The 15,235-nt window shown below is 43.1% G+C and overlaps 1 protein-coding gene across 1 annotated transcript in view; it reads right to left on the bottom strand.

Annotated features, from left to right (window-relative positions):
* The window catches only part of LOC143359883 (uncharacterized), a 66,073-nt gene extending 51,435 nt beyond the window's left edge, over positions 1-14,638 (bottom strand). The window contains exon 1 of the mRNA XM_076798216.1: positions 14,370-14,638. Coding sequence (XP_076654331.1) covers positions 14,370-14,412 — 43 coding nt within the window. The 5' untranslated portion in view covers positions 14,413-14,638. The remainder of the gene's footprint in view (positions 1-14,369) is intronic.
* Positions 14,639-15,235: the final 597 nt, after the last annotated feature.

Here is a 15,235-nt window from a genome sequence, read left to right on the forward strand (position 1 = left end):
TATTTAAAGCATTACAGGAGGAAAAAAGAAATATCGAAAAGACGGAAATTCAGATAAACGACACTAGTTGCCCACGGAGGGTTAATTTTCAATTCCAGACAATTTTGTCTGCTGTTTTTTGGCAGACGTGGCCTTTCACATGTTAATGAACAAGAGCATGTCCGTTTCGAAAACGAAAAGTCCGTGGCTCGATGGAATTGCGGGGTGAAACTGATCGGAAAATCGGGTCCCGGCGGTCTGCCGAATGAATTTTCGAGGCACGAAGATCGCTTAACTCGAGCTTTTTTCCTCGATCATTCCCGACACGCCCCGCAATTTCCCTTCGTCGCGATGCCAGAGTGCTATCGATCGAAGGGTAGTGGGAAGGTAACTAGTTTTCGGTTCTAGTTCCGGCTTGCCTCGAGACGCGTTCGCGGCATTGTTCCACGGGAAAGACATGCCCCGATAAAATGTACGTCGCTCGCGATCAACGGTTTCAACTCGTCGGATCCGATCGGCTTCGATCCTCCGACGAGAACGGGGCGGGACGAACGCCTCGCCGATTAAAAATTCACCTCCAGCTCGATAGATACCGCACCGAAGCTTAACACGTTCGCCACCTGTTTTGTTCTAATGTTTAATTAACCCGTTGCACCGTAACATCGGATCGACGCGTGTACACAACTTGTTTAGATCCACAAAACGCATAGTTTAAATTTTCGTTGCAGGCGCAGATAAAACAGTGAAAAAACCTGACTCTTTTCTAAATCTCGAGCAATAGTAATTTCAGAAAAATTTCTTTTACAGATATAGAAAACAGATCTTTCTAAAAAAATCTCAAATCGTTCGGTTCAATTTTAGCCCTTAACGGACCAACACAGCCATATAAGCGCCAAAAATTTAAAAAAATATGAATATATATAAAATACAATATAAATATTTCTCTTTCTATGCTTGATATAAAAATGTCGATTCCACAGTTTCTCTTGGTACGAAAAATAGCTTGGACCTGCCGGGAGGTAAACCTGAAATACTTCCGGCCCGTTAAGGGTTAAAAAAGTGATTCCTTTTTAAAGAACGGTGTCCTATGACTTATACCCTGTCATGGCCGTCGCGAGGATCGTGCGCCGGGCAGAGGGTTAAGCTGGAGAAATCTTCGTGTTGCGAAATAAATTGCCAGGATTTCATCGAATTTTTATGGTTGCCGAGGAGGCGAGTGTTGAAAATATGGCCGCGGCCGGAAACCTTGCGAGGACAAACGAATGGGTCCACTTTCGTCCCCGGCTTCTTCGGTGAATAATGCAAGCTCGCGATTATTTTCCAGACTGCTCGCGATACTCATTTCTCACGAGCATGGCCGCTCGATGGCCGGAGACCGTCGGCATTGTGTCACGTTTATTTCTTCCGGAGTAGTAGGAGAAAGAGGAGAATCCAGGAAAGGAGGGGGGAGGAGGAGAAGAGGAGGAGAAGGAGGAGAGTTGTTTCTCTGGAAACAACTCGGGGGGATCCGTGATCGATAACGCTTCGTTCTTCGCGCCCGTAATTACGGCAACGACTAAATTGCATTCCACGGAGTTTGCATTCGATAGCGTCGCGCCGGGAGACGACGAAAACCGCCGCAATAAGGTCTCGCCGATGAATTTTCGCGTCGCTTCGAACAAAAAACTCGTCTCCCGCCGCCACGCTGCTCGAAGAAACATTATGGCCGCCGCCGGGTTTTCTCCTGTCAATCATCGTCGAGGCGACAGGACGGTAGCCCCCTTTCTTCCAAACTTTCTTCGAAACGCGAATCCCCGGCTCATCGATATTCGATACTTCCGACGCGCTGCTGCCTCGATACGCCGCACCCTCGCCATTGTTTCTCCGACAGGGTAAATATCGTCACGACTCCACCGTATTTTCTGTACCGTGCCTCGTTCTAGTGTCACGGAAACCCCATGAAAGTATACAGGGTGGACCGCGTAACGCGATCGCTATAAATTATTTTTGTTAGTAGCGGCCCCCGGTCGACATTTTCATTATAGGTTGTACGAGTACGGAGGACCTTCCAGGCGATCACTGGACTCCGAATTTTATTCATTTACAATAGAAATTAGCAGTTGAAACGAAAATAGCGACAGCGTTAGAAGAATTTTAAAATGACGTGGTGTCGTAGTGTCAACTTATTAAAATAATTATTGGTCGAAATCAATTTTTATTCCGCTCCTGTTTCTTGTAGTCGATGAACAAGATTCGTATTTCCCGTGAAGATATTTTTAAATCCGTTTAATCTTTTCATTATGTTAATTTCATTTGTGTAATAATTGTAGAAAATCCGCAGTCTAGTAACAACGATAGCAACGATAATAGCGATAATTTTCTTTTCAACCCGTTGCACTATAATATTCATTATAAAATATAACTCATACATATATTATACACATTATACATGTAGGTAAACACGTATGAAATTTATTAAATATAAAATGTCATTAACTTCCGTTAACCCTTCGCACTCGAAGCTATTTTGACTCGAAAACGAAACATTTCTCCCGCTATACATACCAAAATGGTGCAATTTACTCGTACAATACTGGAGTGTTTAGTAATTTATTAGATACAAACCAATTTAATAATGTGAAAAATATTCTGAACAGTGATACAGCAATTTTTAGTGGCGCCTTGGAGTCGCCATTCGAGTGCCAACGATTAAAATAAAATAAAATTCTATTTTGTTATCGTCGGTGTACAGTAATTGGCATTGATCACTGTGGTGGTCAAATAAATCGTACTGCAAGGGGTTAAACAACGTTCCTCCGCTCGGTCTCGAGCATTTCCGCCCTTTCTCTGTCGGGACTGTACGACGCGTAGCGATGCCTCGTAATACCTAATTTCCCATTAGGAAAATCCAACGACCCCGGTTAGCCGCAAAAGAATCGAGGATGTCGCCGCCAGCTATGAGAGGTAGACGCGTTTCCACGTTCGGATTATGCGAACAGTGTCTGCTGTGGGGGGTTGGGGTTGAGGTCGTCGATGGAGACACAGAGGGCGGGGGGGGGGGGTAGGGGAGGGGGTGGGATCGCGGAGGAATATCGCAGGGCGGCTTCCGCGTCGGGGAAAAGCGAATTTAATTTACCGACGACACGTTCGCGGTGTCGAGTTGAAAATGCATGAACGGACGCCGTTGGCTGCCGCTTTTGAAGAGAAAGAAATTGGATCGGCGCGTGGCGATGCCAGTTCACCGGCTCGCTTTCAGCGAAAAACGGGAAATGGGAACGAAGACTCCGCAGAGGGCCACCAGAAACCGAAAAGCAAATCGAGCATGGACCGGATCGATCTTCTTTTGCGCGGGCCGCGCTCAATTTCCACCATTCCCCCCGCCCCTCTGCCCCTACCCCTACCCCCGTCACGCGATCTTTAATTTCCTCCGCGACGGCGAACGCGCGATGCCAAATATTAGATACACACACGAATCAACCGCTCGCACTATGATTTATTAGCTTGGTCCACAAAATTTCTTTCGCGACGCGCCACGCTGAACCTACCACCGCGAAATGGCCGGTTTCAGATATTTTATTGTACAGGGTGTAAAAAAATGTTTTGTCGTGGCTATCATTGATGGCTTCTACATCTTCCGATCGGTGGAGATCTGTTAAGAAAAGGTCCCGCAAAATTGACCTTGACCTTGAAATTCAAGGTTAAATTTCTTTTCTTGCAACCTGTTCTACTCATCAGAAGGGTCAAAGTTGTCAAATGGATAGTACTTCGATATGGCATAGGCGTAGTCCACATCTACGGAGCGATGAGGATCTGTGAAAAAAAGTTGCGGCGAAATTGACCTTGAATTTCAAGGTCAAATTTCCTTTCATCGCATTATACAGTCGAGCCTGTTGTTGTGCGGTAGATAGGGACCGCATAGAAGAAACCGCACAAAAACATATTCAGAAACTTCAGAAATAGATATAACAAATAATTTTTTGCAACATATTAAAGAAATTTTTTTTTTTATTTGGTGGAGAGGAACCGCGTGACAAGAAGTCCCACTTAGAAAATATGTCAAAGATTTACGAAATAGCGAGAAAGTGCTTTCCAATCAAAATACATAATATGGAAACATTAAAAAAAAATTTAATTTCTCATTTTAAACATGGAGAAATTTTCAAAATGCACATAATTCGATACTATTCGTCGTAAGCCTTTCGGTACACCCCGCGGTAGTGTGGATGGTTCTGCGACTTTTATCCGCCAAGTATTTGCGACATATATCGAGAAAAGACTGTATAATGAAATCTGAATAAATTCGATCGTCCCATTTTTATGGTCATATACTAGTCGCGTTTAATGATCGGTAGGTTTAGTGCTGCCGTTGTTAAATAACACGAGCCATGAATCACATGATCGTTTGATCGTTTAACGTTCTCGTAGGTTCTCCAGAAAGTTCGTTTCGTTTTCGATTAAACCACACAATGCAAACTCAACCTACTTTCTTCGGGCAAGCAGATTGCGTGGCTTTGTAAAAGGAAGCTTAGAAAGTAATAATGAAACGAACAGATGATCACGTTGCTTGTGCATGCTCGTGTTAGTTAACAAGATTAAACATACACATTGCGAGAGAAACTGTTGAGACCGGCTAATGCACATTACTTCCAAAACTTCTTGTAACGAACTATTCTTACGAAACTGGGTTGAAATTCAACTTGCAAAGATCTATAATTATTGGACTGTGGATTTTACGTATTTATATTATATTAAAAATGTGGTAAAAACATTTCGAGAATGTAGAAATATTGCGGTATTCTTATCAACCGGTATTCTTATTAACGTGATTAAACTAAAGTATTATAGGCCCACTAAAGTATTTAAACACCCTTTGAAGCAGTATAAACTTTTTTTAAATGGGACCAAACCACCTGACTATTTTTGAGCAACTAAAAGAATTGGTTTACCGAATGGCAAGCAAAAAATATTGAAATATTTCAAAAAACTTTTTTATCTGAGCCTGTAATGAAAATTTAAAATATGCGTTTTGCAGGTCTACGTTAGTTACACACATACTGAACATTTCATCGAAATCGTTTGACGCACACAAAAATGGCACGCATCGAAAGATGTTAGAATCTGTGATTTCGAAACTACGATTTTCACTACTTTCAACTATTTGTAGCTCGCGTGTATGTAAATCGATTTCGATGAAATTTTCAGTATGCGTACGACTAACATTGTTCTACAAAACGCAATATTTTAAATTTTCCTTACAGGCTGAAATAAAAAAGTTGTAAAAAGTGCCATTTTTATTTTCTCACGTAACTCTTACCATTTACAATTTTTTCAAAATCTTTTTCGCACATCATTTGGAAAACTAATCCCTCTAATTGCTGAAAAAAAGTCAGATCATTTGGTCCATTTCAAAAAAAGTTATACTGTTTCAAAGCGCGTTTGAATACTTCCCGGCAACTATTTTCATTTTCGATAAAAATCCGCAGACTAACAATTATCGTCCACCTCTCTTCTCGGGACCGCAAAATGGTTCTCGCGAGTAATTCGCAGTCGATGGTGGAAATAGCCCGCCGATGACAAAACATTTTCCAGCCACGAAAATCGACTCGGTTCGAGTAGCTCGATGTTCCTCGAGAGAACAAGTAAAACGACCTCTCGGATAAGAAGTCACTGCGCATTTCCAGCACGCTTTCGTTCGTTCCATTGTTCCTCGAAAGCTCCCCAGCAATTATTCTCCGGCGAATCCCGCGTATCCGTCTCCTCTCCCGACTGTTATTCCCCGAGGGAGACAGAGTCGCGGGTTTTCGATCAAAATTAGCCCGCTGGAAATCCTCGACGTAGTTGTACACACCTTTCGCGAAGCTTTCGCGCGCTGGGGTGCGAGCTATAGTGATCGATGGCCGCTGGTCCATGCGAGAGCAGGGGCCACCGAAACTCGTTCGAATTTTACGAGGCGGTGAACGACCGCTATGATTTCGTGGTGGACATTTTCAGGATACATTACGGGCTCACGGTTCCTTATGTTGAAATCGATACCCGAGCACCGTGACGTTTCGAGAGCTCATGCGAATGCCTAGCAAGGTCTGCGTTAGGGTAGCCGGTGCTAAGAGGTTCAAACTCTTCGATGAAATTGGTGCACACTAGATTTAATCGTAACGCGATTGGAAAATTCTTTACAGAGACTATTCTGTGCGTAGATTTCTCTGTGATTTCTCTGTATACGTCGCCAAGACCTGGACGATAAATGTCGCGGAATTATACCCACCACCGCGGGTATACATGACTCGATTCTCGACGCTGGCAAGACCCGTGTTGTTGACATATATCGAGAATTACACTGTATACGTCAGGGTGTTTCTTAGAAATGACATGTACATTACAGGTTTTTCGAAAAAATACGCGAAGCATTAAAGTTCGAATTGAATGTGCAAGCAAGTATGTGGCCGCCACTGTATGTCCACGCTGAGGCAACATATAGCAACATTTTGTCGCCCCCTGTTATCCTCTTCATTTTTCTTTTTTTTTTTTTTTGGCCGAATAAAATCGAGACAATAAAACGAAATTGTAGGTGACGAAGATGATTGGTGCGCGAAGAAGAGGACGAAGAGAATAAAAACGTTATGCTGGCGTAAAACCGGAATGGTTTCGCTAATGAAACTGAAATTGGGAAGCTGCATGCCGGTCCGTAAAAAAATACAGTTCCAAAAAAAAGAAGTCAAGAAATGTGTTATTATGGAAAAATCGTTTTAACGTAACACTAAACCTACCAGCATCGGTCTAATGACAGGTCGCAGATATTTTAAACTTGTTGCAATTGTAAAAACTCATTTCGTAGGAAATGATGCAATTACAATACAATTTTTTCAAGTACGAAGGTCTTATCCCTGAAAAGATATAAATTTTCTTGAAGAACCACAACAATTAACTCACATGTATTGCTTCGTAATCGTCACATGTTTCGCCATTTTTATCTTCCTATATACTGTAATAAAAATGGCGAGACATGCGAGGATTACGAAGCGATACAGTCAGTCCCATAAGTATTCGTACGCTCTTAAAAATCGCATAACTTTGTCAATATTGGACTACGCTACTTGAATTTTTTTGAAATTCTCAGAACATGTATAATTCATCTACAAATCGTGCTTTCTAAATTTTCAACGCAAGTCCACAAAAAAAAAGTTGCAAAATACAACTTTTAGTATTTTCTCTGCACTCTCGAGCAATTTGTTTCCCTTCATGTAGTGGTCCAATTGTTCTAACTTCTCAAAGAAATTCAAGTAGTATAGTCCAATATTGACAAAGTTATGCGACTTTTAAGAGGGTACTTATGGGACCGACTGTACATGTGAGTTAATTGTTGTGGTTCTTCAAGAAAATTTATGTCTTTTCAGGGATGAGACCTTGGTACTTGAAAAAATGGTATTCACGGCGCGGTTTCGAGCGCAGGCCTCGCGGAACAGCGTCGATAAAATTGCGAAGGTTCGTTAAGAGTCGTAGGGGTGGTTGCACCGGTGCGAACCGCGCGCAATGTGCAAAACGAACCGCGGATTCGCGATCCCCAGAGAAATTACAGGATGTTCATGCGTGGCTGCCTTCTTTCTCGGACTTTTCACTTGCTGGAACACTCTCTGCGCCCGCGGGTTTTCACAGCAGTCGGCGCGGGAGCACGGAGCGGAGGGCGCCAGAGAGATTTACGAGCGTTTCGCCGCTTGAAAACTGTTATTATATCGATTTCCATCTCCGAAACGGTTACGAAGAACCTTCGTCCCGAACGACCGTTATGAACAATCGAAATTTCCCCGAAACCTCCTGTCCGCACCCCCGTTTCCCGAATAATATCCGGACACCGTTATTCCTGGTTCTTTTGGCTTTTTGCCAGATCCTTCGCACCCTGCATGTCCTAGTAACAGTTCAACCCTAAATCGCATTCTGCATGCGAAATGCTTAACACCACATTTACAATTTTATTGCTTTATACATAGAATAACTTGTCGATTCATCATCCGCTTGCCGACCACGATTTCCCAAACACCCTGTATATTGGAATTCCTGAATTCGCGAAGTTTCAGACTAGATTTTCTCGAAAAGCCTCGTATGAAAATTAAAATTAATTCCCTATTTCCGACTAGATTTTACGTGAGGAATCATCCCCTTGCGATAATATGGTAATAGCTCTTCTAAGCCTAAACAATCAGTATGAAAGAAAGGCTATTATATAGAAATTATTTGTTGTATAAATTAATGAGCCGCCTTACTGAATGAGACGCTATCAATTTACCCGCACGTGCCTAGTTGCTCCATGGCAAATACATCCAAACTGCAATGGCGGACGACGCAGTCCAATTTTGTAAATGGAGGAGAGAGCATCGCAGTATATAAAATAAATTTGTATCGTCATTTTACGGAAGTTGTTCATCGAATTCATTCAGCAACCAATTAACTGTTACGTGCATTTAATTATATTAACAATAGCTTTTTTCAAGGACCGGTCATTTTGACCGCGCACGCTAGGAATAGGTGTACGAGAAGGGTCGGTGGATTTATTGTTAACACATTCGCGACCGCTGACGCGAATCCACGTCATTTTAAATTCTATTCCTGATTGCCGCTGACGCGAATTCGCGTCCTGCAATTTTTGTTTCCGAATGCGGCAACACTAGCCGCATCAATGGGATTGGATTTAAATTGAAATTATTGATCAATTTAATAAATTAATTAATCCTTGCTTTGGTGATACAAGTTCGCGGCAACCAGCCTCAGAATTTCATTATTTTCGCCGGTACTCGGTATTAGAAACGGAAAGAGTTTGCCCCTAGCGAATGTGTTAATTAGTAGACCGAGGCCTATTACATCTTGTTCGAGGTCATCGTCGCCATTGAGCATGAACATCCGGCGGTCGATCGAACGGAATCATGTATTCGCACGAAAGAAAAATAGCGCTTCGATTCCCAAGTCGATGCCGGGCTCTCGCGAGTATCGGATATCGAGAAGAGAGCCGGCCGTCGAATCTGCCGGGCAAAGATCAATCGGATCGGGGCTGGCCGGGGCGTACGAATCATCGAAATAAATTGCATAACGCCGTGACACCGATACAAAGTGCACCGAGCGCTCTCGAATCTCGGAATAAACTATTATCGTCCCGGAAGAGTATCGAGCATATAAATATCCGCCCGGCGAGAAAACGCGCACGATCTACGCGTCGACGATCCACGTCTCGGGACTCGACGAGCGCGAAATTATTCGCGAACACACAAGCCCGGAATGAAACATTCGCGATTTATCCGACGCCGGCAAGAAACCTCTCCGCGACGATAAAGCGCGCGTCCTCTCGCGTAATCCTCGCGGATTCGAAAGCCCCCTCTCCCCCTCCCCCTCCCCCTCCCCCTCGGGCGCTTAAGTCGAGGAGGAATAGTCGAATAAATTTTCCGCGCGACGAAGGTGTTTGTTCCCCCCACTCGAACCCGAAAAAATATGGAGAAAAAGTCGTATAAATCGATGCGGCGGTCGCCCCGACGCACAGCAGAAGAAAAAAGTTCTTCGGGGGATCGGTGTACAACGTTTCGGAGCATCCGTGGCGCAGGTTCGTCGCTCGTTTTATCTCGGCGAGCCACGCCTCCCACGCCCAAGGATAAAGGACCAAAGATACTCCGAGGAGCTACCCCCGGTTTCCCGGCCTTTCCTTCCTCCCTTTCCTCCCCTTCGCGACCGCCCGCCGCGCGATATTTTCATAAATCAATAATAGAATGTCTATTTCGACGGGACACCGTTCGCGACATACATCTCGGAACGAATTAACGATCGCGCGTGTTCGAAATCGAACAGAAAACAGGACTCCTCGGTTGATCACCCGAATTTCTACCTCACTCGTTGCTGTATGAAAATACATTTCAAGGACAAAGTTGTACTACTTCTGGGGGCTTGTAATAGTGGGTGGTGTACCTTGAAGAGGTTACCTCTTTTAGAAGTGTAGGGTTAGGCTTAACAGTATAAAGGACCATAGCGAAATCGGTATGAGATCACTCCACCCGATGCGTCACACCTAAGACGTAGGAGTTCCTTTAAAATATTCCCACAGAAGACTTCAAGGTCACCGGTGTTTTCTTTCTTTTTTTTTTCAATTGGAGTCTCGCATTTTTCTTTCGATGTACTTGTAGAGCACGAAAAGACGAATCCAACGACTACCATATAAACATTATGATCATGTATTCTCGAGACATTCCTGTCTGATAAATACACATATTTGATACTTTCAGGGACACATGTTTCGAGACCGAACGATCGGAACAGTATGGTTATTGTAGTCGTTGGATTCGTTTTGTCATGATCTGCAACAACGTCGAAAGAGAAGTACAAGTTTACGTTCAAAATAATAGCTATGACCTTGAAATTTCGTGAAGAAATGACCTTGAGGAGAAACTCTTCCAGTCGACATACACAGCTCTTGAAACAGTACAACATTGTCCTGACAAACTTTGGTATACAACAATCAATGAGGCAGTTATATTAGGGTGCTCCTCTTCGACTGGAACACCCTGTATAATTACGTATACAGGGTGAATGGGAAATGGTATTGCAAGCTGTTTTCCTGTGAAGCCATTGTAGACATCAACTTGAAATTTTGTAACATTTAGTAGTGCAAAGGACTTAATTTTAAAGATGTAAATTATTTTAGGGGTAAGTTTCTTAAAAATGGAAAAGACGCTAACCTATATTCCGAAGTAAATTTTATAATGACTAGACTGCGAATCTTTATGCATTCATGGCTTCTGAATATTTTCAAAAAATGGTAAAATATTACATTCGACAGAATGTAGTAAAATATTAAATTCGACAGAATGTAGTAAAATTTTCATTTATTTCAGATCTACAAAGGCTGCTTCCACTGAAAATAAGATTTTATTTGATTCTACTTTCTTAAAACTCTCTAATAATGCCGAAGACAGTTAACGACGGCAAAATATAATTAACATTTTTAAGAAGAAAGATGTTATCCTAAGATGTTCCCTAAGATGTTATGGTGGCCGAGTTCCTCAAGGGCACAAAAGACACCACTCCTATTTCTGTTAAATAGAACAGCACAGTAAACAAATTTCATATTCAAAAATACACTATCAAACCTAACAAACCCAAACTAATTTTTCCTATTTAATGAAACAACCCTGTTGGCGACCGCAAAGTATGATCAACATTTCGAACCCGGTCCGACAGATTTGAACACGTTCGACTCATTTGAATTAGTGTCCGTTCAAAGCAACGGCCAGCAGTCCGAATTGCAGTTGCGATAAACAGTTGTCGACAGACATTGTTTGCCAAATAATCAGTCCAATCTTCTTGATCGCAAACAGTCGACGGACAGGAACGGTTTCCGCGTGCCGTCCGTTCCGATGCGATTGTACGATTTCAACACGCGGAATCGATCGAGAAAATCCGATCGACCATCCGGCTCGACCTTTCATCCCTGTCCACGATTAAACTGTTATCACCGTTCTGCCGTTATCAAGTGGCGGTGCGCGTGTACTCGCGATTTTTCAAAGCCTCCGTATATCTCGCGTTCCATTACGCAAACGCGAGGCACGCCGGTTGCTCTGAATTTCATTCCTTTCGGATCGGTCCGATCGTTTTTCCACAGCAGGCACGCGTAACGCTTCTAAATTATAGTTTTATCCGGATCTCCTTTCACCGGGCGATCGCTGACCACTGTTTTCCGCCACGGCGTCGATGATTCGATGCGAAACGGTCCGCGAACGCGGATGCGGTTTATCTGACGCAACGTTTTCACTTCTCGCGGACCGATCGAGTCTCGCCGATTCGCCGATTTTCGCAGGTGATGCGAGCATTCGGGAATTTGGGTCTGCTACGACTCGGTGGAGGAAACGATCCATCCTTTAATTTTCTAGTAATGCAAATAAGAAATAATCTAGTAATGGTAGTTTTAAGAAACTGACGTCGTTCTCGAAGAATCGACCATCAACAGGGCGACGGAGCCATTTTTACCACGTCTTTTAATTTTTTAGTAATGCAAATTTTTAAAAATAATTTAGTAATGTCAGTTTTAAGAAACTAACCTTGTTCTCGAAGAATGGACCATCAACATAGCGACGGAGCCATTTTCACACCGTGTTACAAACGTTTCATTTAAATTTAAATTTTCTAGTAGCCAGTTCACGCTACAAAATGGCAGTACTTGGGAAAAACGATCCATCCAAATTTTTTAATTTTCTAGTAATGCAAATTTTAAGAAATAATCTAGTAATGGTAGTTTTAAGAAACTAAGAAACGAAGAAGAGGCCATCAACATGGCGACGGAGTCATTTTCACACCGTCTTACAAACGTTTCATCTAAATTAAAATTTTCTAGTAGCCAGTTCACACTATAAAATGGCAGTACTTGGGAAAACCGATCCATCCAAATTTTTGATCTTTCTAGTAATGCAAATTTTAAGAAATAATCTAGTAATGTTAGTTTTATGAAACTAAGAAACGAAGAAGAGGCCATCAACATGGCGACGGAGTCATTTTCACACCGTGTTACAAACGTTTCATTTAAATTTAAATTTTCTGGTAGCCAGTTCGCGCTACAAAATGGCAGCACTTGGCTCCATTTTGGCCCAGTGCTAGAAGCGTTTCATCTAAATTCGAAAGTTCTACTTAAAACCATTTCCCAACTACTTATATTAGACGGAATAATTAAATCAGCATCAGCTTACAGAAATAGATGGGTAAAAACCAGCGCGTTCAAATTAAAATGGCGCTAACCAAGGCAGCCATAAAATGGTGGCAAAAAACATCGCCCGCTGTGAACTCCGGAATGATGCAGAATTTGTTCTAGAAGTTTTCAACGCAATTCGAACATCTGATGGGTCCGATATCGAGCATCGCCTTTGCCGTTTCGTTCCCAGCGAGAAACAGAAAACGGTACCAGGTCGCGACTGGTTCGGAACTACGTTAAGAAGCCGGGGGTTAGCTCGAATCGAAGTCGAGACATCCCGGGCTCGTTCGGCAACTTGTTCGAGTCCCTGGGGGTTTTGAACTCTCGGCGTCGGAATTCCATTACGCGGAACTCGAACGAGAAGCGTCGCGCTATCTTACGAAAATGTAATTACTCTCGAGACGACGACTACGACGACGACGACGACGACGACGACGACGACGACAACGACGACGGGACAGGTTCGAACTTCGGGGACAAGCCCGGGAAATCTTTTTCCTGTCGCGCAGCCTCTCGCCGGGTTTTTCAGCTTCGCCGAGCAGGATTTTCTCGCCGCTCCGAATCTCCCGAACTTCGCAAACTGCTCGTTAAATGCGAATCCCTACGGCGCGAACCTGGCTCGCGAATGTTGGCTCTGGCGATAACCCGCGAGCTATGGTTTTCGGGACCGGGAATGGGGGATCGGAGATCCGAAATGCTGCCGATGTGCTGCCCCATAAGATGGTCAAAATTGAACGTTATTCGATAAGACAAAATAAATTTGTAAAGCTTTAACTCTGTATCTCGACTATGGGGGTAGTCGAAATATTCTGATAAAATTTTAACAGATGCCAAATACCCTGATACGTAAACCGTAATTAATTCAGATTTTTACGCTGAGAATCCTGGTTGTATTAAATCAAAAAATGCGGATCAAAATTATACGGCCTATGAATCTTTCGATAAGAGAAAATAAATTTGTAAAGTTTTAACTCTATATATCGACTATGGGGGTAGTCGAAATATTCTGAAAAAAATCCAACAGATGTTAAATACCCTGATAAACATACCGTAATTAATTCAGATTTTTAAGTTGAGAATCCAGGTTGCAGGAAATCAAAAAATGCGGATCAATATTAAACGGCCTATGAATCTTTCGATAAGACAAAATTAATTTGTAAAGTTTTAACCCTGTATATCGACTAGGGGGGTAGTCGAAATATTCTGAAAAAATGTTAACAGATGTCAAATACCCCGATACGCATACCGAAATTAATTCGGATTTTCAATTTGGGATTCCCGGCTGTAGGAAATCAAAAACGTCGAGAAAATCGGAAAAATGCAGGTCTCGCATTGAAGTTCAAGAGCAACATCATCTATGTAGGATCTTTCACAATATCAGTGTACAGGTGCAAGTATTGTTCACGAATGTTTTCAGATCTTTTTGTGTGAGGTGCGCCGTGGCAAAAAAAAAAAAGATAAAAACCGCTTTTCTCGGACGTTCATCCCGCGAAGATATAACATTGTGTACATCGAGTAATCGTAAATTCTTTGAAGACGCATACTCTATTCTAGCTCGGTTCGGAACAGAGTTTCTTCTCGGAAAATCTTGGAAGCATGAATTATAGATTTGGAAAAACCGTTCGCGGGAGACTGCTCCGGCAGGGCCGTGGCGTCGAGGGCCGCGCGATAACGAAGAAGGATAAAAACGTAAAGGACTCACTCTTGTGTCTGGAGAATCTCCTGAGCTTCTTGAAGAACGGCATGCTCGCTGGTGTGCGGTGCTCGTGGAAAAGATCGATTTCCCTCGACGAGGAACGGGACGAGAGGCTCGTTAAGGATCACGGCGAAGCTCGATCGCCCGAGCTTCGATCGATCCTCCTCGTGCTTGCCCGAAGAAGATCGAGTACGACGCACAGACTGACGTCTGCGACGCGTGGACCCTGTCTGACCGCCTTTACTACACACGTTTACTATCTTGCCCGGATTCGTATAGTTCTTCGGGGTTCCACTTATCCCCACTATGGCCTTCTCTGCATGGTAGGGAACGGAATTGCATCAGGTCGAACACGAGGCCGTCTTTTCCCGCGTACTCGACACGCTCTTTCATTCGTCACTCTCGCGCTGGTCGTCGAACTGCGAGCATCATGCTGTCGTTCGATAAGGCTAGTGCATTATCTGCTGACAGTCATCTGGAATGCGCAGATCAGGCTACTGAATTCCTCGGATTTTCCCCGCGTTTTTGGATCGATGCTTCAGGGCTCCAAGGTGTGCTTTGCACAAGTTCAGATTCTGCACGTTTGAATATTATCATTTTAACCCTTTCAACTCGAGTGGTGACTCTGAAATCACGAAATATTTGTTACAAAATTTGTATCGAGTATATTACTAAACATTCAAATATTATATTATGTTATGTATGAATGAAATGAAAATGTTCTAAGAGGGAGGAAAAATTTAGTTTCAGAGTGAAAATAGCGCCGAGTGCTTAATTTTTACTATAGGTTTGATCTCTCTGGTAGCATTCCGAGATTTCCCATGATCCCAGTAAAAAATTGTCTGTACACCACCTTCGGTGTCAGCGTCGCA

This window comes from Halictus rubicundus, chromosome 12, assembly GCF_050948215.1.
Source record: "Halictus rubicundus isolate RS-2024b chromosome 12, iyHalRubi1_principal, whole genome shotgun sequence".
In the NCBI taxonomy this organism is placed as follows: domain Eukaryota; kingdom Metazoa; phylum Arthropoda; class Insecta; order Hymenoptera; family Halictidae; genus Halictus; species Halictus rubicundus.